The sequence below is a fragment of the Lycorma delicatula genome, chromosome 1, assembly GCF_047948215.1.
Source record: "Lycorma delicatula isolate Av1 chromosome 1, ASM4794821v1, whole genome shotgun sequence".
In the NCBI taxonomy this organism is placed as follows: Eukaryota; Metazoa; Arthropoda; class Insecta; order Hemiptera; family Fulgoridae; genus Lycorma; species Lycorma delicatula.
In genome coordinates, this window is record NC_134455.1 from 326,506,385 (window position 1) to 326,532,292 (window position 25,908).

Below are 25,908 nucleotides of genomic sequence, written 5' to 3' on the forward strand. Positions count from 1 at the left end.
AGCCTTAACGCGACGTAATGCCACATTTAGTTGCCCGGTAAATAAATACCAGCGTTGCCGATTAGGCTTTATTTTCCAACGATTCGAAATCGTAATATAGGTTGACTCTATTATATATACACATAGACCGAGCAAAGTGATCAAGTAATGAATGAGATGAAAATAAAAGTAAAATAAATTATAAATTATATATTTAAAATCCAGATTGAGTAAAAAAAAACAAAAAAAAAACAACACGAATTAGAAAGAAAGAACGTGAGTTGCCTATCAATGTTGAATTGTATGAATCGAATAATTCCTACTGAAGATCATGTTTTCATCAGAGAAATTTACCAGTTAACGAAAATTTCTTCAATTTCTATTTATGATGCATACTTTATATAAATATATAAATAATTAAATTAAAGCAGTTTCTGATTATGATTGTTCAACAATCGAAATTGTCATTAAATTAAGATTTCAAGTAAAATTTTTAACTGTTTTTGAGCGGTTTCTTTTTCACATCATTTTAACAACCGTTTATCATAAGTCTTTCTTAAGTTCTTTCTTTCAGGTTATTGTTAACCATTAGTCATCGGGTAAATCTTACTAACTGTACTGGTTTCATTATACGAGTATCTTTGTTGAAGAGTTGGAAACTAATAACTAATGTTTTTTTGCTTACCTTTAAAAAAACAATTTTTATATATTTATTTTTAAAAAGACAACTTTTTATTAGAAACCTAAAGAAAAACCACAAAAAGGTTTGAATTGATGAGGTCAATGAGAATCGACAGGTTATTAGGCAGCTAATAGGGTGTATTTTGTAATGTTTTTTGCCTTCCATGATTTTTCAAATCATGTTACGGTAAGAATTACTTACGCAAGGTACTTCCTTTACATTTTCTTTAATATTTGAAGAACATTTTTAATAATAAAATAAAGTTTTATACGTTAAAAGAAAATTATTAAAAATAAAATAAGATCATCTTACGAATCAAGTCATTAAAACGTGAGCTCTAATGACTCGTTAACCCTTCATTCTCTACCGACACAACTGATGATCCGTTGAAGCGTCAAATGTTTTTATATTGCTGTTATTCTAGCTCAGACAACTGGCTTGGCTTAGTTTATGTTGTGCCGTCATTATTAAAGGTTGCCGTCATTAATATTGTTAAAATAATCCGTGGATGTCTTACCCGGGAAATTTTTTCAAAGTACTCGTTTCGTCCTTTCCAGATTTCTTGTGATTATTTACAAGTTTTCTTATACATAAAAAAATGTAATATAAATATGAAATATTATTTCTACCGTGCTGATCAGGAGATGACTGAAAAAAATAATAACCAAGTGGAGAGCGATCACTCCGTTTACGATATAGACGGAAGATAAGTCTTTAATTTATTTTTTTATTAATAAAAATTACTCTTCAAGCATAACAAACTACTACATAAATTACGATTTCATACGCATTAACGAGTCATATTAGTTTTTTATAAACATACCGCTCGGATTTAGTAATATGCCTGTTTTCCCACGCCGTGTTGAACGTGTTAAACTTAAAAATCCTAATCGAGAATTAACATTTGTCTTCATTTACCGAAGTTTGTCAATTCGAGACTCTCCGTTTGTATTTTAGCCATATTACAAATATATCTTGTTCACTATTTTGTGCTGAGTAGCACATTGAACTCAAATAGTGAGTACACTCCCTACATGAACAAGGAAAGCGTCTGCCTACGAGATCTTAATCGACGCAAGTGTACTGGATATCCAAAGATGTACGAATCAATCTACCTCTGTTATGCGATAAGCGATCAGCGCAAGGAAACATAAAGTGACAAGTGGGAGTCCGTATTCTATATAATCGACTCTTTATCACTTTTTGATATTCCCCAAGTGATTACGTGATTTAATTATCGTGATTATATGTCTGTTACTATAAACTAGTGGTTTTCAATTGCAGACTCCGCTCATCTTGTACTGATTTTACCGATAGAGCTTTACAACTAAACTGAATCGCATCAGTTTAAATCACAACTAATCAGCAACACATGATTATCTGACCTGGGGCAGATTTCTTTTACTGTGTATTCTTTCATTATCTCTATTCCCAGCAAAACATTTAAGATTACCACAGCTCGTATTTCATTTTAATTCATTTATAACTACCACTTTTTCATCTCTTCTTTTACCACCTTCTACTGATCCTTCTAGAACTAACTGTTTTAATTAATACTTTTCCTCTCATAACAAGTCCCAACTTTTCTATTCTTAATTGTTCTTATTAAGCTTTTATCCTCATTAACGCTCCTCATTAGTTTACTTTTCACTTTGTCAATTTAATCTTCTCCAGTGTTCTACTCTCAGCATTTCAAAATCTTCTAGTCTTTCTTTCTTATTATCTGCGTTTCACATACTTACAAAACATTCCAAATATAAAATTTTACAAGATTAGCTCCATTTTACAAAATAACTGTTTTTTTCCGTTAAATGCTTCTTTAGTCATTGCTGTACATGCTTTTATTTTATTTACACCTTAGAAATTTTGCATGTTTCTAACTATTTATACTGTTTTATTTATTCTATTTTTCTTTTTTTTAGACACCTGTACATTACTATAAGTTTATGGATATTTTATCCGTATTCTGTAGTAGTATCTTTGAATTTTAAAAATATCTGTTGAAGATACTGTACTTCATCTCCCTAAAAATAAATAATCTGTAAACATTACACTGTTTACTTTCCTCCTACATTGATTCCTTCTTCCAGAAAAAAAATTGGTTTTATCTTCAACATACGTATCAGATACGGTTAGTGATAGGCAGCACCATTGTCATACTCCTCTTTCTAATTCAAACCTTTCAGTTAGACCATTCTTTACTTTCATAACTATTTACTGGTTTAGGTGCAATTTTTAGTTGATCTATCTTTCCAATTTACAATTTGGGTTGTTTAATATTTTTTTTTATTTGTCACACAAGTTGAGTATTTCAAAACGCATAGCGATAGAATCATTGTAATAAGGATAAAATCAAAACCTAAACCGACAACGATTGTTAACGTCTATATGCCTACAAGCGCCCATCATGATGATGAGGTAGAGTGTGTATACGAAGAGATTGATGAAGCAATTAAACACGTAAAAAGAGATGAAAATTTAATAATAGTTGGAGATTGGAATGCAAGCATTGGAAAAGGCAAGGAAGGAAATATAGTGGGTGAATACGGGCTGGGCAAAAGGAATGAAAGAGGGGACCGACTTATAGAGTTTTGCACGAAGTGTAATTTAGTAATTGCCAACACCCAATTTAAAAATCATAATAGAAGAATATACACTTGGAAAAAGCCAGGCGATACTGCAAGGTATCAGATAGATTATATCATGGTTAAGCAAAGATTTAGCAATCAACTCGTTGACTGCAAAACTTACCCTGGAGCAGACATTGATAGCGACCATAATTTGGTGATAATGAAATGTAGATTGGAGTTTAAAAACCTGAAGAAAAGGTGTCAGATGAATCGGTGGAATTTAGAGAAGCTTGAGGAAGAGGAGGTAAAGAAGATTTTTGAGAAAAATATTGCAAGAGGTCTGAGTAAAAAAGATAAGGTAGTAAATGTAGAAGACGAATGGGAGAATGTTAAAAAGGAAATTCTTAAATCAGCAGAAGCAAACTTAGGCGGAATAAAGAGAAATGGTAGAAAACCTTGGGTTTCAGACGATATATTGCAGCTGATGGATGAACGTAGAAAATATAAGAATGCTAGTGATAAAGAAAGTAAAAGGAACTATCGGCAATTAAGAAATGCTATAAACAGGAAGTTCAAACTGGCGAAAGAAGAGTGGATTGAAGAAAAGTGTTCAGAAGTGGAAAGAGAAATGAACATTGGTAAAATAGACGGAGCATACAGGAAAATTAAGGAAAATTTTGGGGTACATAAATTAAAATCTAATAATGTGTTAAACAAAGATGGTACACCAATATATAATACGAAAGGTAAAGTCGATAGATGGGTGGAATATATTGAAGAGTTATACGGAGGAAATGAATTAGAAAATGGTGTTATAGAGGAAGAAGAGGAAGTGGAGGAGGATGAAATGGGAGAAACAATACTGAGATCTGAATTTAAGAGAGCATTAAAAGATTTAAATGGCAGAAAGGCTCCTGGAATAGACGGAATACCTGTAGAATTACTGCGCAGTGCAGGTGAGGAAGCGATTGATAGATTACACAAACTGGTGTGTAATATTTATGAAAAAGGGGAATTTCCGTCAGACTTCAAAAAAAGTGTTATAGTCATGATACCAAAGAAAGCAGGAGCAGATAAATGTGAAGAATACAGAACAATTAGTTTAACTAGTCATGCATAGAAAATCTTAACTAGAATTCTATACAGAAGAATTGAGAGGAGAATGGAAGAAGTGTTAGGAGAAGATCAATTTGGTTTCAGGAAAGGTTTAGGAACAAGGGAAGCAATTTTAGGCCTCAGATTAATAGTAGAAGGAAGATTAAAGAAAAACAAACCAACATACCTGGCATTTATAGACTTAGAAAAGGCATTCGATAACGTAGACTGGAATAAAATGTTCAACATTTTACAAAAATTAGGGTTCAAATACAGAGATAGAAGAACGATTGCTAACATTTACAGGAACCAAACAGCAACAGTAATAATTGAAGAACATAAGAAAGAAGCCGTAATAAGAAAGGGAGTCCGACAAGGATGTTCCCTATCCCCGTTATTTTTAATCTTTACATAGAACTAGCAGTTAATGATGTTAAAGAACAATTTAGATTCGGAGTAACAGTACAAGGTGAAAAGTTAAAGATGCTACGATTTGCTGATGATATAGTAATTCTAGCCGAGAGTATTTAGAAGAAACAATGAATGGCATGGATGAAGTCCAACGCAAGAACTACGCATGAAAATAAACAAGAACAAAACGAAAGTAATGAAATGTAGTAGAAATAACAAAGATGGACCATTGAATGTGAAAATAGGAGGAGAAAAAATTATGGACGTAGAAGAATTTTGTTATTTGGGAAGTAGAATTACTAAATATGGAAGAAGCAGGAGCGATATAAAATGCCGAATAGCATAGGCGAAACGAGCCTTCAGTCACAAATATAATTTGTTTACATCAAAAATTAATTTAAATGTCAGGAAAAGATTTTTGAAAGTATATGTTTGGAGTGTCGCTTTGTATGGAAGTGAAACTTGGACGATCGGAGTACCTGAGAAGAAAAGATTAAAAGCTTTTGAAAAATGGTGCTGTAGGAGAATGTTAAAAATCAGATGGGTGGGATAAAGTGACAAATGAAGAGGTGTTCCGGCAAATAGATGAAGAAAGAAGCATTTGGAAAAATATACCTAAAAGAAGAGACAGACTTATAGGCAACATACTAAGGCATCCTGGAATAGTCGCTTTAATATAGGAAGGACAGGTAGAAAGGAAAAAAATTGTGTAGGCAGGCCATATTTGGAATATTTGTTTGGCCTAACAAATTGTTAGGGATGTAGGATGTAGAGGGTATACTTAAATGAAACAACTAGCACTAGATAGGGGATCTTGGAGAGCTGCATCAAATCAGTCAAATGACTGAAGACAAAAAAAAAAAAAAAGTTGTCACACCGTAAATGCTTCCCTAAATCTATAAAATATACACTTACTCGTTTACCTCTTTCTATATAACTCTCACCAATAGTTCTTATTACTCCTACTGCGTTACTTGTTCCCATTTTCTTTGTGAATCAATATTCATTTTCAACATTAGCTCTACTTTCCTTGTTAGTTTTCTGTTCAGAATTCACAGAAGAATATTTGATGAATATGGATTCAAACTAATCGTCCTGCAAGCTAGACTACTGCACCATCCTTTTTGGGAACAGAATCATGGTTATTTTAAGAAAGTCTACCAACCACACTCTGTAGTTGTATCAATCAGTTTCTCAATTCTTGTAATCTTTCTTCATCAAAATAGTTAATTACTTCATTTCATCATTTGAATTTCTTCCTGATCTCAGTGGAAAGATCATTTAGCTTCCTTCTAGATTGATATGATTCCTTCATGTATTTTTTCCAGCTGTTAAGTATGCCAATTCTACCGTAAATTTTTATAGTGTATTACTTATTACATGTTACTGTTTTAATTTCTTTTACATTAGCTTATACTGTCCTTTTCTTTCTAAATCTTCTACAACAGAGCATTCATCTGCAAGTAATTTCTGCTTAGCTTTTTCTTACTCTTTTTTATTCTACCTTACTTTCATTCAATTACATACTTCATTCAAGTTATTTATTTACTGCTTTCAGATTTTAGTTATAAGGTAAATCTATTTTCACAAAAAACCTTTATCTCTACAATCTTTTATCAGCTACGCTTTATTTCTATCAATTCAGAATTATGCCACTTTTAACTATATATTTGTGTACGAGGTGTGTGAGAAAAGTAATGAGACTGACTTTTTACTTACCAAAGTTTTTATTTTTTTCAAACAACAATATTATCCCTTAAGTAGTTCCCTTGGGCAGCTATACACCGGTGGAATCGTTGTTCCCACTCCTGGTAGCAGCGCTGGAAGGCTTCAACTAGTAGGGCTTTTAACTAGTCGGTCACAGTCTTTTGAATGTTCTCCAGAGTTCCAAAATGATGTCCTTTTAAGACATGTTTCAATTTCGGGAAAAGGAAAAAGTCACAAAGACTCAAATCAGGTGAATAGAGCGGTTTGGGAACCGTAGGAATACGTTTTGAGGTCAAAAATTCCCTGATGGAAATGGCCGTCTGACACGGGGCATTGTCATGATAAAGTATCCACTTGTCTGCAATGTCTGGTCTCACGCGAATCACTCTTTTCCTGAGTCTTTCAAGGACACCTTTGTAAAACTCTTGGTTGATAGTTTGTCCTGGAGGAACAAATTCTTTATGCACGATACCCCTACTGTCAGAAAAGCAAATCAGCATGGTTTTGATCTTTGACTTGCTCATTCGACATTTTTTCGGTCGAGGAGATGACGGAGTGTGCCACTCTTCGCTTTGCCGCTTTGTTTCAGGATCATACTCAAATATCCAAGATTCATCACCCGTAATCACACGATTGAAGAATTCTTGGTCATTGTCAATCCTCTCAAGAAGATCAACGCACACGTTTCTTCGATTGTCCTTCTGTTCCGTTGTGAGGTTTTTCGGCACCAATTTCGTACAAACCTTTCGCATGTCCAAATCGTTTGTCAAAATTCGATGTGCGGTGAAAGTGTTTAAATTTAACTGTTCACTCATCATCCTTATTATTAAACGACGGTCTGATCTCACAAGAACCCTCACACGCTCAACGTTTTCGTCAGATTTTGAAGTTGAAGGTCTCCCTGAGCGAGGTTGATCTTCAACGTGTTCTTGGCCTTCTAAAAATGATTTGTGCCAGCGCAAAACTTGTACTCTTGACAAGCAATGTTCCCCATAGGCCTGTTTCAACTTTTCAAAGGTCACACTCGCGGATTACCCAAGTTTAACACAAAACTTGATTGCACAACGTTGCTCTAAATTCCGATGCTCCATTTTCGTAACGCACAACAAAAACACAACTTCACTGATGGCGCTGTCAAAAATAATGTGTCGGCTGAACGGAGTTGAAACTCGTACTGAGCATGTGGAAGGGATGAACAAACCGGTCTAGCACAGATCGGTAGACACAGCGTTGTCAGGTCGCTCACATTGTTACCAATCTCATTACTTTTCTCACATACCTCGTATATTTGTATTTGTATAAACCTTTAAATATTACCAAAATTTAATTCTACATTATTTAATTTTATCAAAATAATCTCTCAAAAATTCATAACCTTCAACAATAAGTGCATACTCTTTTTTTCTTGAAAGTTTCTACTTATTTTATTTTACATCCGTTTAACCGCATATCCGGCACAGTTTTAACAGATTGGTTGTTAAATACAACTCATGACAAAAGTAATTGAATTATTCAATCCTTTTTACTTCTTAAACAATTAAATAAACCGAGCGTAACGTTTACTTCGGGTATGTGTAACATAACAATTTGTCTTCAACATTATCCATAATGAAATAAAGATTTGTATACGATTTTCAGTATTTGACAAAGTGGGATTCATTTTTTGCTGTTTAAAAGCCTTTAAATCCTACCTTCTATCCCAAATATAAATATAAAAATCTATTTGAAATTAGCGAATTAATTTTCATTTACTCTACAGCAGAATATAACGAAATAATGTAAAATAAATCAAAGTACTATTCATAAATTTATAGCGTGTATGTTGTTTGAAATCGCCGAATTAACCCTTTCTTTAGAAAATTTTAACAACAATTGTGGGTATTATTTCAATCGCTGGCCTACGGAAGGTAATCTCAACGAGCAGTACGTGTCTTAATTTGATCAGTAGCTAAAATCATGTTGTTTTTCTCTTTGTGTTCATTACAAAATACCAAAACATTGTGTTGTTACCGATTTACCTAGTACGTATCGTGGGTATTTCTTTTATCAAAAATACATTGGAGCGTTTTCACTTTACATTTTTTCTCAAAAAATTATATTGTTTAATTTATCTCAGTGTTTTGTAATAATTTATTTTTTGTTTTTTTATAAAAATACTTGATTTTTTTTGTTTGTCTTTAAAATCCGACAGAAATGGTTTTTTTTCATTTTTGTGTTAATTAAAATACAGTAAATTATAATTTAAATATATTATGCCCTACGCGAAGATTTACATGTTATCTAACAGAATATTTTTCTATACTACTATTTTCATTATATCGGTTGATTTTATTAATATCTACCAGCATTACTGCTACCGGCCCCGTGGCGCGAGTGGTAGCGTCTCGGCCTTTCATCCTGAGGTCCCGGGTTCGAATCCCAGTAAGGCATGGCATTTTTACACGCTACAAAAATTATCATTCATCTCATCCTCTGAATTAATACCTAACGGTGGTCCCGGAGGTTAAAAAAGCATTACTGCTACAGCGTTTGAAATTTGTTTTGACCTTGAAAAATTGAGGCAGATGATTTAATCTGTAATGAGTGTTGTTGAAATTAATCAGCTGATAAGTCAACGTATTAATAACAGTATTCTTTTTATCTGTTTATAATACCTTCGTTAGGATCAAGATCGTAAGGTTTAAATCTAGTAAAGGCAATTACTTTTATACGGATTTGAATACTAGATCGTGGATACCGGTGTTCTTTGGTGGTTGGGTTTCAATTAATCACATATTTCAGGAAAGGTCGACCTGAGATTGTACAAAACTACACTTCATTTACATTTATACATATCATCCTGTGAAGTAATACCTTACGGTGGTTCCGGAGGCTAAAACAGAAAAAGAAAGGACATGTTCTACTGGTGAAAATAAAGAAGAAAGTTCATCAAATAAACACTGGCTTGGAAACGCTTTGTTAGTGAGTGTCAGCTGGCGAAAGATTTCGCCCTGATTTCTGCGCCATCGGTAAAGTTAAATCAAACTGTAATTCTTGGGATCCAAATTAAAGGGTAAATTTAGTGATTTTATATGAAATCTGACCTTAGAAAAAATAAAAAATAAAATATGTCGTATATATAACTTTTTTTTAGTAGTTTTCTTAGAAAAAAGAGGTAAAAAAAAGATTAGGATCGAAAAGTATTCTCATGTGGACGTAAAATAAATTTGTTACGTGAGTAATAAACACATAAGTTTTATACAAAACTTGAAGAAAATTTGATTCTGAGTAAAATGGTTTGAATAAAGCTTACAAAAACTAAATATAAACGTAAGAATTTTGAAGTTAATTATAAACGAAACATACCAAAATGTGACAGCTTCTAATTAAGTATTTAACAAAACAACATTTTCAATATTAGGAAACAAAAGAATATTCTTGAAAAATAAACAAACAAAATTAAAAGAACCCACCGGGTTAGTCTAGACGAGGTAAGCTCGTCGTAAGTCAGCTGATTTCGAAGTCGAAGTTCTCAGGCTCAAATTCTAATAAAGGTAGTTGTTATTTTTATTTGGATTAGAATACTAGATCGCGGATACCGGTGTTCTTTGGTGGCTGGTTCTCAATTAACCACATGTCTCACAGGAGTAGTCGACCTGAGTTTGTTCAAGACTACAAATTTACTAGTACAGGTACATTACACTGATAAGTCGCAAATGACTAATTGTTGATGCGAGTATAAAAAAAGAAAGAAAATAAAGAAAAAGAAAAATCAAATAAAACAGTATATCAGTAAAACAATTTATTAGACATCTTTAAAAAAAATAACAAAAAGAACACGATTTTATTTTGAGGTTTTGTCAATTGTCTTAATATATTTTATTTTTCGACAGTATTTTTTATTGCATGAATAAATTATTTAATTATTATCGCTACTGAAGAATCTTTATAAAGAAAACAACTTTTTTTTTTAAATTGCTGAAGACGATATCTCTACATAATGTAAGCTCTTAATAAAAATTATGTTGCAATGAATTATATACCAACTGTTTGCTGAACACAATGAAGTTATCTTATAAGAAACAGCTGGAGCTTTAGCAGTTAACTTAAATAAATACGTTCTGAATAGCCAATGTTCGAACTGTTTCTTATCATTCTCATTAAAGACGAGGTGATAAATCCCGTCTACATAATTAAGACCTCAAATCTTGAAAAGGTATCAAAGTAAATGCATTTTTAATTATTGACAATTTAGATGTGGTACCTATATCGATGTTTTTAAGTTTACAACATAAATAGGAAACAAAAAAATACAGCAGTTTTACAAGAAAATTTCAGAAATTGTTGAACGTTGTTTAGTGTTTTATTCAAGCTAAATTACTTTTTTCGATTTATTACGTGGATGAAAAATAATTTAAAAAATTCGTCAGTAGCGCATAAGTTTAAAAGCAATATACATTACCGAACCATCCACCAAGCCTATTTGAATGTTTTAGCGTTAAACGCACGTTTTTCTATATAGAATATCTCGGACGTCTCTTACAATGTATTGCTACATGTAGGCTCTAAAAAATACGAGTATAAGTAGAGCATATGTGTTATTTCAGGTGTAGCTTAATTTTTGAAATGAGCCAATACCTCGTAATCAAAATTTCATTATTCTATTTTTTGTTACACCCAATTCTCAACGTGATTCTTTTAAGTTACATTACAACTTTCTCAAAAGCTTTGTTAATTTTAATAGGAAACCAGCAAAGAAGTCTTTATTTCGCGACTACATTCTATGTCTGTATTAAAAAAATAAATAGTTTTTTAAAAAGATTTATTGATAATGCGATCACTTCTTTATACCATAAGCACGAGAAGTCGCTGTTTCATATTATTTTTAAAGCTTTTCAGTTTGAAATGACATTAAGTGTTAAATATTTCTTCTGAAAAATTTAAAGTAACTGACTTCGAGAAGGAATTGTTAAACACAGAGCAGCTCTACATTTCTATTTTCTTCTCGTATATTTATTTCATGGTAAATTTTGAATACTTCAATGCAATCCAACAAGACTATGTGTAGTTTTACCTTGTAAATTACATTAGTTTCATTTTGACTTTATTATCAATTTCCTATATAATTTTATTTTTTATAAGGATTTATGACGTACAAATAAAGTAGGGTCATAAATAAAAGGTTTTGTCAATTTCAAATGAGATAAATATTTCAGCTATGGAAGGAAAAAATTAAAACGTCCTTTGAATTTCCAATTACTTCTACTTAAAATTGGTAAAATGACTTTCATATCTCATCCTTAATTTAATTATAGTGTCGTGGAAAGAGTAAAAGACACTGTTTTTAGCAGAATTTTTTTAAACAGCCGGTTTCAAACATATTTAAAATAAAAACGGGTAGAGATGAAAATTTGGAAATTGTATGTATTTGATCATTCTTTATGATGTGACGAATTTTTAACCAGTCTGAATAATTTTTCAATTGACAAAACAATTTTCTTATAAAGTTTAAATTAAACGCAATTGATAAATAAATATTTCAGTGAAAGATTGACATATGTTGAGTCTTTTGAACAGCATAAATTGCACTATGCATTTTAAAAACAAATTAAAATGCTGAAAGCTTTTAGTGGTGTTATGAAGGAAATAAATGTATTACAAATGGTGATTGAAATAGAACATGATAAGAACAGAGTTATGCAAGTACTTTTACTTACACTTACGAATCTACGATCTAAGTAATTGGTGTTTTTAATAGGATGAGCCTTTTTAGTATTATTAAATTCAACTGGCAGTGAAGGTCATGCTCCTTCTTCAAGTCTTTTGCTCTAACAATGCCAGTTTCTCTGCTCGTCGCGCTGCTTATTTCTGGTTGTTGGTAGCTATGAGTTAAGACTTATTACCGATTCATTTTTTTGCCTTCCTAAAATTTGATGACTATACAAACTACACCCTATACAGATTGATGGGGAGATAATCATAACTGGGAGTCAGCCTGTAGTTGTCAGAACAAATTATAAAGAAAATGTCCTATAAGTATTTGATATTTTTAGTAATTTTGCCTGAAAGCATATCCATTCTGCCTCTTTATGACTCTTTCACCTCATGCATTCGATATAGCCATTGAACACAGCATTTCGCATAGCTTTTTCTGAATTAAACAATGAAAGCCTTTATACAAACAGTACAAAGAAAGATGATCAGAGGGTTAAAGATAAATTTATTTTGGTAAAATTTTGCCGAGTAAGTTTTTTCCAAAACTTTATTAAATATCAGTGCTTGTCACTAAAACCTCGTTTCGTGTAAAATAGACTATATTACGATAGAACTGTGCGCACTAAGAGAGTAAATCAATAAAAAATGAAATAATTTTTTTCAAATCCGGAATCACAGTGTCGGCAAGACTAACAAGAAGTGCAGACGATTTGACACATTAATAAGGGCTGAATTGTTTGCCTTCAGTCTTTTACAACACAAAGACACCGGTCGGTGCATTATTTAAAAAATACTAACTTCAGGAGATTTTTTTTTTTTGAATCGGGAAATATTGACTTACAATAAGTCATAGTTGGAGTAATCAAACGAAATTACTTTTAAAAGCCATTTGGATTCAGTATTTAAATCAGATATAATGTAATATAAATTTAAATATAATCTAAAACCGTATTTTAATATTTTAGAAATAGATAAAACAAAAAATGATTTAACACATTTAGAACAGAGAATATTCTTTCTAGAAAAATTTTTATTTTAAAATTATTAAGGTGGAGGACCTCTAGAAAAAAGGAGTGGACTCGTTGGCTTATAGGCGAGATCAGACCGTGGCTTGGGAGGGGATTTGGTGAGTTCAGTTTCTGACTCACCCAGTTCCTGATCGGCCACAGTTCATTTCAGGCATATTTGTTTGGAAGGAATAGGGCGGATAGCCAAATTTGTCTATATTGTGACCAACGGGAAACAGCGGAACATGTTTTCTTTGAATGTTATAGATAGGAGCATGAGAGAAGACAGTGTACTGCGGTGAGAGGTCGGATTGATTCAGATAACGTGGCCCAAATAATGTCAATTGATGCGTATAAATTTTCGGCTGTGTCCAAATTCCTTACCGGGGTTTTAAAACAAAAGCAATAGAGTAGAATAGTCCCAGTCGTGAATTAGCAGTCGGCATGCTTAGGTGTGCCGGTTTCAATGAGCGGCTAGGGACTAAGGGACTCCAGGGGTCCCTTAAGTTGGATATATAATGCGTCAAAATAGAAGACTGAAGATTGTGAAACGAGACAGGTTTTCTTTATCATCACCTTTCACTACTATCTATAATAATGAAATAATAGAGAAAGGTGATAATAAAGTAGACCAGAGTGCAAATAAAAGAAGATCCCCCGGGGTTGAGCTTTGCTTAACTGCTGATCCGACCCGGGTGGGCAGGAATGGTGAAATAGGAGTTTTAATCGGTAGGATGCGGGCACACATGGCCTCTAATAAAAACATCTAGCCGAACCCGTGAAAGTACGACACTCCCCCACTTGTGGGTGGTACGTAAATGGTATTTCTCCGCAACACCGATAAAAAAAAATCCTTTTTTAGATGATTTTTGAACAGACTAGTCTCTGACTATGTCAGTAGTGACTCTTTTAAAGGAGAGGAAAAGAAAATTTTTCTTTTATGTGAAAAGGGGCTAATGACCACAGCAATCAATGCCCGTAATTGAACTCGCTGCTCCAACGATTACAATGACCAAATGGTAGTGTCTGCCTGTTGTGTGGACAGTGACGGGTTAGAATTGCGATCAGTTTGGCAATTTTTGCTCATTAAAAATGTATTTAGCTTAAAAGATAACGAACTGTACTTTTAGTTTCAACTTATTAAAAAAAGTTATATTTTTTTGCAATTATATTATTACAGCTAAGTGTCCGATTTATTAGTGTATTCATAACTTCAGTTTTATAAAAAATAATTGTAAATTTTTTACTTACGTTTTAATTTCTCAATGCCAGTTTGTAATTTTTGTTTTATTAAAAACTATTTTACGTATATTTATGGTAGCCTAAATTCAATTCCAAAACGGTCACATTGGAGGACTTAGACTGAGTATAAGTTATAATCCGTTTTATTAAGCGTTTTTATTTTATTCAATAATATAATCGGTTTTGAAAAATAACTGAAATAAAATAGAACAGAAAGTTTTAAGTTATGAATGCTAAGAAAATTCATTATGTTTGAATTCACTTAACTTTTATCTAAATTAAACAGAGCGCATTACGCTATGTTCCTAAAATTCCTAACTTCTCTAGTTATGAAGGAATTTTACAGAATACGACAGTTTTCATTTCATAAAATAAACAATTGCTTTTGTTAATCTTATAAATGAGTGCCAAGAACACATGTAACAATGTTCTGACGTATATCTAAAATATATTGAACTGGAATGAAAATACTAACTGTGAAGCTGTCAGAATAAAACGAAACCGATATTCCGTACAGTTTTCTTATAATTATTTTAGTTGGGTAAACAAAGGAAAAGAATTTGTAATTTATTATTAAGATGCGTAACATTTATATTGCAGTGAAACATCATTTGTCTATTTATTTTATGCAGCAGTATGAATTTTTTCTTATGAATTACTCGGTTTGGAAAAAATACTCTCGAAATTAACGATCTGAAATACATTTATTTTGTTTATATCTCATATATTTGTTTTATATGGTCATGTCATTTACTTTTGTGCAAAAGCTTTATTGTATTTTATTTTATATCGATTTTTCATCAGAATAAAAAGGTAAAAACACAACTTATATTTCAATTACAGGATAATAAATAAATAACTAAAATAAAATAATTTTACTTAACAACCTATATTTTAAATAGTTTTTACAAAATTATGTACGATTAAATTCTTAAGCTAATGACTTATTACTTTTCCTTTTTAATTTTAAAAGTTTTACCTTTGAATATCATTTTAAACTTTTGCGATCCAGAAACATGCCTTTTGATGAAATAAACTTTGATTTGTTTTACTTCTCTCATTTTTTCCTCTTTGCAGACAAAACATACATTTACAAACATCTTCTTTTTTTATTTTAAGCTTAGATGTTTATTGGAAAGTTTAGCACTAACAGTAAAATGGGAGTTTTATTGCATAGCTTACCACTTTTATTAAAACGTACTTGTGACATAATCGATTTCTTTAATAAATACAGGTAAATTCACCGTATTTTAGTATTTAAAAGATTTAAAACATTTAAAACCAACAAACAGGTTGGAATATTTATTTCGAGGGGGAAATTAATTACTGTGTGAGGATTATCTTGTTATTAATTTTTTAGACCCTAGTTGGGAACTTAACACAGAAACATAAGAAAATCATATAAACTCAGTACCATTTGTGCTACTGAGGCTACTGACTAATTTTATAATAATATATTTTATATCTAAGATTACTGAATTTATTTATTATATGTTATATATGCGGGGAAAGTATAATACTTTAATTAACTAATGTTTTTACTTCATTCGAATGATAACTTCAGAAAAAATATGACCTAACTCTTTAACATGTACGTTACGAATTGACCGCGTTATTATAAGTACAAAGAAAGCTGCACATTAAGTGTGTTTATTTAACTTTCAACTTTTTTTTATCACAGGATAATGTCAAGTGTTTCAAGTCAGACCATAAATGCAGATACCTTTACGATTTCTATTTCTCTACCACTGAATCTCCTTATTTTGTAACTTGTCAGAACTTGTTCTGTACTTTATACTTGGCTTCCGCAGCTAGGTATCCTTGGCCAATTCCCATCTGTTAGCGTGTCCTTACTTCTCCCGTGACGGGTCTTTATATAATTCAGCAAAGTCCAGTGATATCAGCCGGGAAAAACCCTTTAAAAGATACGTTTCTCTGCTATCTAACTATGTAACCGCTAGGAGCGGGATTACTCTAGAGGCGCCATTGTAGAGGGCAACTCCAATTTTCTCGAATTCATATACCGTATTCGTTATACTGTAGCGATCCCAACGGTGTTCATTTTTCTTCCTAGAATTTTTTTTCCTTATAATTTTTAAGCTTTTTATAAATAGTTCTTTCAGCTCGTAAGTAGACTGCCATATCTCTTAACCAGAAGAATTCTGCAGAAAACCAACTGTCCTCAAATAAACTATATAAATTCTTTTCCCAAAAATAAACCCAGCCGCTTTAACATTTATAATTTTGCCTCTTGGTGTTTTTGTGTGGTGCCATTTGTACGATCTATCTAATTGTTGACATCTTTATCGGTTTGTTAGTTTTCGAGCAGGCTTACGGATTCTCAGTCTTCCTGGCTTCTGATTCTGAATGTGTTCGTGAAAAGGGAGCTGTGGGTCATCTTAACTGTTTACGCAGTGCAATTTTTCATCAGAGACTGTTTGGTTAAGAATTACAGATTATTGATATTGCAATGTGTAGTTGCCTGTTAACAAGAAAATATAAAAGTTGTCATCTAAATCGAGCACATCACTCTGTCACAGCTGCATCAATACTAAAACTGAAATTCTTTAAGTGTCAGCACCTGTCATCCAAATAGTGCCAATACATTTTTGAAGAATGTAATTTCTTTTTAACTTGTCGATTGTTGTTTCTAAAATGTTTTCTAACCTATAGGTCAGAGAATAGTGCAAAATGAAACCAGGATATTTAGAAGCAAATTTAAGTCTTATTTGCCCACTTAAATTGAAACATCCAGTTCTATTTGCCTGATTATTGTAATTAACTGATTTGAAATTGCCCGGTTTTTTAAATAAAACATACTGAGTTTAATTACTCTGTAATTTTTATGTTTCGTAAAATTATATATGAAGACCTTTCATAAAGTACGGATTGCATATATCAATTGTATAAGTTGACGTTTTAAAATTAAACCTATTCAAAGAAACATTTAACATTTTAGTTTTGCTGTCAGTTGTCTTTAAGCTCTCAAGTGCATAAGAAATTATTTTCAAACAGAATTTAATTATCTTTGTCAATTGCCAATCCCAGAGATTGCGAGGTTCAATCAGTGAATAGTTTTTAAATCAAAAAACATTCGCCCAAACGAAATTGATCGAAGCTAGTTGATATGTATGGAGAAGGTACGATGGACAAACCGAATGTGCGGAATAATCTCGGTTACCAACGAAGGAAGAATAAATGTGTAAATAAAGCAAGATCTTTCTGCCAACTTTTATCAATGATGAATTGAAAACTTCTCTTATAGTACTCATTCGACAAAAGAGGAAATTTAAAATCGATAAGCTTCATGGCTTTTCTTAATGTTTTTCGATCCGTTGTTTGTTAGAGAACATTTTCACTATCAAAAGATTTATGCGACACGATTCCCAAAAATGATGAAACGAGAACAAAAACAGAAGAAATGACTGCTTCTTGGGCATTTCTTGATTATTACTGTACAAAACGGGTGAATTCTTGTTTCGCATAATGACGGGATACAATGAGACACTGGTATCTCGTTACTCATCTGAAATTAAACGACATCTGTTAAATGGCACCGCTCATATTCTTTGATTAAAACTAAAAGATTCAATTAGGGAATTTTAACAATGAAATAATCCCCGTGGTTAAGGATTTTTGAAACCCGTAAAAGCATTTTAATCTTCCCTGAGAAGATCTTCGAAATCTTTCATTTTAAATCTTCCTTCAGAAGAAATAAAAACAAAAAGGTATTGAAAAACATTTGGAAAGTTAAGGATACAGAACAATCTGCATAGCCTGCTCAGCAAGAGTGTGTATCTTCTCTAATATAAGGCTCTTCTCTTGTTGTTTAAATCATGCCAGAACAGTTGTGAAAGTTTCGATTGGAGATATTGAATAGTTCGCTGAACAGTTAGAATTTGGTTCCATCTAATGTTCATGTTTTCCTATTACAGAAGGAAAAAACGCATACAGACCGATGATGATGCCCATCAAACTGTCACCGACTGTTGCCAAGAGCAGATGTCAGAGTTCTTCAAGGTGAGAGTTGCCAAACTTGTCTCCCGAGCACAAAATCGCTTGGTTACCAATAGGGATTTTATTTAAACAGGTCTAAGAATATTTTCATTTGCTAAGAAGGATTTTAAATTATAATGAATTATTCAGTTTAGGCCAAAATAATCTAACTCAAAAACGACCCTCTTGTACTTGATTTTCTTATTAATAAATTATTTTCTAAAATACCATCTTTTGATTTTTAAATGATGAAAATTTTCTTTCCATTTACAAATATCGATCAAAATTATTATCTAAATCATTAATAACTAATATGACTATAAATAAAAACTACATCAGTTTGTTCTAATAAAAATAGATTTTTAAATCCGTTATATATAAAACATTTCATCAGATGTAATGAATATTTGATTCTTGTTGAAGATAAATCCGAACTCAGAATTAAATTAAAGTACGATGAAAAATTAAGTCGTATTGGAAAAACTACTGCAGGATAGATTCACACAGGTATGAGAGTATTCTACTTCCAGTTAGGAAGTAATGAGTATTCTGATAAAACCAATTTAAAAATTTTAATTGAGAAAAACGCAGTATAACGTTTATTAACGAGAAACGTTAAAAAGTAAAGAATGAACAAAATTTATTCATGAATTTAAGTTTTTAGTTATATTTTACGGTCAAAATATGTAAAATCAATGAATAAGTTTCAATTTTAAATCGAGGATATTATGCAGTACACACAAATTTCGGTAAAAAGTATCAGAAGAATAAATAAAAAATATTTCAGTTTTACATAAATGATTTTGACGTTTAATTTTAATAGCTTGAATTTTATTTTTTAACAGATTTAGATGGCAAGTATTAAGAATTTATGGATCCTACCGAGGATCTGAATCTGAATTAAAGGTCTGAATCGTATTAAAAGAAAGTATTTCTATTCCCAACTTTACCGGTACACACTGCAGCAGATACTTTTAATAGCACAATGTACAACAAAAAACTTGTTAGCCCAGAAAGATTTACTTGATTATAAAAAAAATAAATATATTACGAATTTAAATCATTTTACTATCCTAAACTATTTTAATTGACTCACAATACTTTTTTTTGAACGATATTGGTATTGTTGTATAACTATTCCAACAACCGGCCAGAAAGAAAAATAAGTGATAAACACATCATAAAGATATTAACTTCATTCTTAGATGTAAGTGGGAGAGATACCCACGTCTTTTCAATCTCGGTGATGCTGTTCATCCGGCTTATAGAATCGTTAGTGTCGATGCATATATGATTAGTTGTATGACCAAGGAACAGCCCGATGATCATTTTGATGCAACAGAGTGGGAATGGGCTTTACCGCGCCAACAGAATGCATCTGTTGAGACGATAGCGTTTCAGAAACGCGAAATTTTTATTTCAAGTTAAAATCATTATTTTATTTAAAAAATAAAATACTGCTGAACGTTTTACCGATATGATTTCACCGTTCCAACCGATTCTTATAGAATTAGAGAGTAAGAACGTTTTTTTTTTTTTTTTGTTTTCAGTCATTTGACTGGTTTGATGCAGCTCTCCAAGATTCCCTGTCTAGTGCTAGTCGTTTCATTTCAGTATACCCTCTACATCCTACATCCCCAACAATTTGTTTAACATACTTCAAACGTGGCCTGCCTACACAATTTTTCCCTTCTACCTGTCCTTCCAATATTAAAGCGACTATTCCAGGATGCCTTAGTATGTGGCCTATAAGTCTGTCTCTTCTTTTAACTATATTTTTCCAAATGCTTCTTTCTTCATCTATTTGTCGCAATACCTGTTCATTTGTCACTTTATCCACCCATCTGATTTTTAACATTCTCCTATAACACCACATTTCAAAAGCTTCTAATCTTTTCTTCTCAGATACTCCGATTGTCCAAGTTTCACTTCCATGTAAAGCGACACTCCAAACATACACTTTCAAAAATCTTTTCCTGACATTTAAATTAATTTTTGATGTAAACAAATTATATTTCTTACTGAAGGCTCATTTAGCTTGTACTATTCGGCATTTTATATCGCTCCTGCTTCGTCCATGTTTAGTAATTCTACTTCCCAAATAACAAAATTCTTCTACGTCCATAATTTTTTCTCCTCCTATTTTCACATTCAGTGGTCCATCTTTGTTATTTCTACTACATTTCATTACTTTCGTTTTGTTCTTGTTTATTTTCATGCGTAGTTCTTGCGTTGGACTTCATCCATGCCATTCATTGTTTCTTCTAAATACTCTCGGCTAGAATTACTATATCATCAGCAAATCGTAGCATCTTTATCTTTTCACCTTGTACTGTTACTCAGAATCTAAATTGTTCTTTAACATCATTAACTGCTAGTTCTATGTAAAGATTAAAAATAACGGGGATAGGGAACATCCTTGTCGGACTTCCTTTCTTATTACGGCTTCTTTCTTATGTTCTTCAATTATTACTGTTGCTGTTTGTAAATGTTAGCAATTGTTCTTCTATCTCTGTATTTGAACCCTAATTTTCGTAAAATGTTGAACATTTTATTCCAGTCTACGTTATCGAATGCCTTTTCTAAGTCTATAAATGCCAAGTATGTTGGTTTGTTTTTCTTTAATCTTCCTTCTACTATTAATCTGAGGCCTAAAATTGCTTCCCTTGTTCCTAAACCTTTCCTGAAACCAAATTGGTCTTCTCCTAACACTTCTTCCATTCTCCTCTCAATTCTTCTGTATAGAATTCTAGTTAAGATTTTCTATGCATGACTAGTTAAACTAATTGTTCTGTATTCTTCACATTTATCTGCTCCTGCTTTCTTTGGTATCATGTCTATAACACTTTTTATGAAGTCTGACGGAAATTCCCCTTTTTCATAAATATTACACACCAGTTTGTGTAATCTATCAATCGCTTCCTCACCTGCACTGCGCAGTAATTCTACAGGTATTCCGTCTATTCCAGGAGCCTTTCTGCCATTTAAATCTTTTAATGCTCTCTTAAATTCAGATCTCAGTATTGTTTCTCCCATTTCATCCTCCTCCACTTCCTCTTCTTCCTCTATAACACCATTTTCTAATTCATTTCCTCCGTATAACTCTTCAATATATTCCACCCACCTATCGACTTTACCTTTCGTATTATATATTGGTGTACCATCTTTGTTTAACACATTATTAGATTTTAATTTATGAACCCCAAAATTTTCCTTAATTTTCCTGTATGCTCCGTCTATTTTACCAATGTTCATTTCTCTTTACACTTCTGAACACTTTTCTTCAATCCACTCTTCTTTCGCCAGTTTGAACTTCCTGTTTATAGCATTTCTTAATTGCCGATAGTTCCTTTTACTTTCTTTATCACTAGCATTCTTATATTTTCTACGTTCATCCATCAGCTGCAATATATCGTCTGAAACCCAAGGTTTTCTACCAGTTCTCTTTATTCCGCCTAAGTTTGCTTCTGCTGATTTAAGAATTTCCTTTTTAACATTCTCCCATTCTTCTTCTACATTTTCTACCTTATCTTTTTTACTCAGACCTCTTGCGATATTTTTCTCAAAAATCTTCTTTACCTCCTCTTCCTCAAGCTTCTCTAAATTCCACCGATTCATCTGAGACCTTTTCTTCAGGTTTTTAACCCCAAACTACATTTCATTATCACCAAATTATGGTCGCTATCAATGTCTGCTCCAGGGTAAGTTTTGCAGTCAACGAGTTGATTTCTAAATCTTTGCTTAACCATGATATAATCTATCTGATACCTTGCAGTATCGCCTGGCTTTTTCCAAATGCATATTGTTCTATTATGATTTTTAAATTGGGTGTTGGCAATTACTAAATTACACTTCGTGCAAAACTCTATAAGTCGGTCCCCTCTTTCATTCCTTTTGCCCAGCCCGTATTCACCCACTATATTTCCTTCCTTGCCTTTTCCAATGCTTGCATTCCAATCTCCAACTATTATTAAATTTTCATCTCCTTTTACGTGTTTAATTGCTTCATCAATCTCTTCGTATACACACTCTACCTCATCATCATCATGGGCGCTTGTAGGCATATAGACGTTAACAATCGTTGTCGGTTTAGGTTTTGATTTTATCCTTATTAAAATGATTCTATCGCTATGCGTTTTGAAATACTCCACTCTCCTCCCTATCTTCTTGTTCATCACGAAACCTACTCCTGCCTGCCCATTATTTGACGCTGAGTTAATTACTCTAAAATCACCTGACTAAAAGTCGCCTTCCTCTTCCCACCGAACCTCACTAATTCCTACTATATCCACATTCACCCTATCCATTTCCCTTTTTAAATTTTCTAGCCTACCAACCTTTTTTAAGCTTCTAACATTCCACGCTCCGACTCGTAGAATGTTATTTTTTAATTTTCTGGTGACCCCTTCCTTAGTAGTCCCCACCCGGAGATCCGAACGGGGGACTATTTTAACTCCGGAATATTTTACCAAGGAAGGCGCCTCCATTATTGCTATGTGAAAATGCAGAGAGCCACATTTTCTTGGAAAAAAGCAGCTGTAGTTTTCCATTGCTTTCAGCTGCGCAGTACTCAGAGGACTGAGTGATGTTGATACGGCCGTTTAAGTCGTCCTGACTCACGCCTCTAACAACTACTGAAGGAGCTGCTGCCCTCTCTCAGGAATCATTCCTTAGTCTGGCTCTCAACAGATACCTCTCCGATATGGTTGCACCTTCAGCTACTCTGTATCCCTGAGCACTCAAGCCCACTCACCAACGGCAAGGTCTCATGATTCATAGAGGAGGGTAAGAACGTTAGAGGAAAACATTGCTCGAGTGATAAAATTGTTGTCACCAAGAAAAAATACAGCGACATCGTATTTTTAAAAGAATAATTAGTAACTTTTTTGATTTTGTTTTCTGTAGAAGGATAGAAAGAAAATTTTCTCTTTACGTTACAATATTGAAGCGATCAAAGTGAACGTCCTTAAGCAGACCGTCCAGAAAACAAACAAAATATTTTCCTCTACGGTTGTTCAGTCGATTCAAGTCTGTATCCTCAGAGAAGATAGCAGTTGAATCCTTGTCCAGCAATTATAGAGATTTCGATTGTGTTGCATTAACGGTAACTAAGAATCCTTGATTTTCAGATACATTTTACACTGAAATAAACTAAGCTTTTATGACGTGCACAAACTCATTTTAATTTTATAAGTACCAAACGTTTTAGCCTTTTTGTGTGGGATTTTAATGCGAATTAAATTCAGAAGAAAATAAAATTTTAAATTTAAACAACGATAATAATAGAACGATAAATTTAATGATTACATACCTGTCATTTGAATTTTGAATCCATTCTTGTCCAAAAGGATACTCTGTGTTGTAATGCGTAGCGCTGCTGTGTCGGCGACCAGAACAATTGGCATGGCCCCCGGACATTCCCTCACATCTATAAAGCAAATATTTTTAGAATTTTAGATTTGTTAATTTAATTAGAATAATATAGATGAGTTAAAAGATGAAAGAACGAATTGGTCTCGCTTATGCTGATTTCTCAACTCGCATCGGTTTCGAAATTGAGCGAGTTTTTGAAAGAAAATGTTGTGTGCTTGATAAACTCTTAAACAATACTATAATTTTAGTTCCAGATAGCTCTAGAATTTGTTCTAAGAATAAGTACAATAATTTAAATAGAAATAGTTTTAAATAAACGTAAAACATATTTATTTGTTATAATACAACTAGTACACACAAAGGACTTGAGTGTGTAATAACAATTTATAATAACCTTAGCTTGTTACACAGAAAATAAAAACAAAAAGCCTTCAAATTAAAAAAAAAAATCAAAATCAAAAGATAATAAAATTTAGATAACAATAAAAAGTAAAAATTCCTTTCAAAATATAAAGTCCGTGCTTTTTACACATCTTTAGTACAGATAGAAATAATACCTGGACTATATTGATATTAACTTAAATAAATTAAAATGACCTGAACAATATGTATGAACCGTGAAAAAATACCTTATAAAACTTCTGAACTTTAATGCTTCTTTCTTCTGGATAATAGTAAATATTATTTAACTGATGTTTGTCTTTAATGCCGTTAATATTAGCCATAAAGCTTTCCTCACTTTCGCTAAATTATTTTGTACGCTTTACCTACTTTTTAAGTTAAAATAAACCGGACAAGTCGATAAAATGTGCTTCATATCATTATATGATATCATTTTAAGAGAGCATTAAAAGATTTAAATGGCAGAAAGGCTCCTGGAATAGACGGAATACCTGTAGAATTACTGCGCAGTGCAGGTGAGGAAGCGATTGATAGATTATACAAACTGGTGTGCAATATATATGAAAAAGGGGAAGTTCCCTAGATTTCAAAAAGTGTTATAGTCATGATACCAAAGAAAGCAGGAGCAGATAAATGTGAAGAATACAGAACAATTAGTTTAACTAGTCATGCATAAAAAATCTTAACTAGAATTCTATACAGAAGAATTGAGAGGAGAATGGAAGAAGTGTTAGGAGAAGACCAATTTGGTTTCAGGAAAGGTTTAGGAACAAGGGAAGCAATTTTAGGCCTCAGATTAATAGTAGAAGGAAGATTAAAGAAAAACAAACCAACATACTTGGCATTTATAGACTTAGAAAAGGCATTCGATAACGTAGACTGGAATAAAATGTTCAACATTTTACAAAAATTAGGGTTCAAATACAGAGATAGAAGAACAATTTCTAACATTTACAGGAACCAAACAGGAACAGTAATAATTGAAGAACATAAGAAAGAAGCCGTAATAAGAAAGAAAGTCCGACAAGGATGTTCGCTATCCCCGTTATTTTTAATCTTTACATAGAACTAGCAGTTAATGATGTTAAAGAACAATTTAGATTCTGAGTAACAGTACAAGGTGAAAAGATAAAGATGCTACGATTTGCTGATGATATAGTAATTCTAGCCGAGAGTATTTAGAAGAAACAATGAATGGCATGGATGAAGTCCAACGCAAGAACTACGCATGAAAATAAACAAGAACAAAACGAAAGTAATGAAATGTAGTAGAAATAACAAAGATGGACCACTGAATGTGAAAATAGGAGGAGAAAAAATTATGGACGTAGAAGAATTTTGTTATTTGGGAAGTAGAATTACTAAATATTGAAGAAGCAGGAGCGATATAAAATGCCGAATAGCATAGGCGAAACGAGCCTTCAGTCACAAATATAATTTGTTTACATCAAAAATTAATATAAATGTCAGGAAAAGATTTTTGAATGTATATGTTTGGAGTGTCGCTTTGTATGGAAGTGAAACTTGGACGATCGGAGTACCTGAGAAGAAAAGATTAAAAGCTTTTGAAAAATGGTGCTGTAGGAGAATGTTAAAAATCAGATGGGTGGGATAAAGTGACAAATGAAGAGGTGTTCCGGCAAATAGATGAAGAAAGAAGCATTTGGAAAAATATAGCTAAAAGAAGAGACAGACTTATAGGCCACATACTAAGGCATGCTGATATAGTCGCTTTAATATTGGAGGGGCA

At 32.4% G+C, this 25,908-nt stretch overlaps 1 protein-coding gene across 4 annotated transcripts in view; it reads right to left on the reverse strand.

Moving 5' to 3' along the window:
• LOC142334226 (atrial natriuretic peptide-converting enzyme-like) overlaps window positions 1-25,908 on the reverse strand; it is a 145,791-nt gene that overhangs the window by 86,126 nt on the left and 33,757 nt on the right. For all 4 annotated transcript variants that reach the window (XM_075382080.1, XM_075382077.1, XM_075382078.1 and 1 more), the window contains one exon: window positions 23,695-23,811. In XM_075382080.1, coding sequence (XP_075238195.1) covers window positions 23,695-23,801 — 107 coding nt within the window. In that variant the 5' untranslated portion in view covers window positions 23,802-23,811. The remainder of the gene's footprint in view (window positions 1-23,694; window positions 23,812-25,908) is intronic.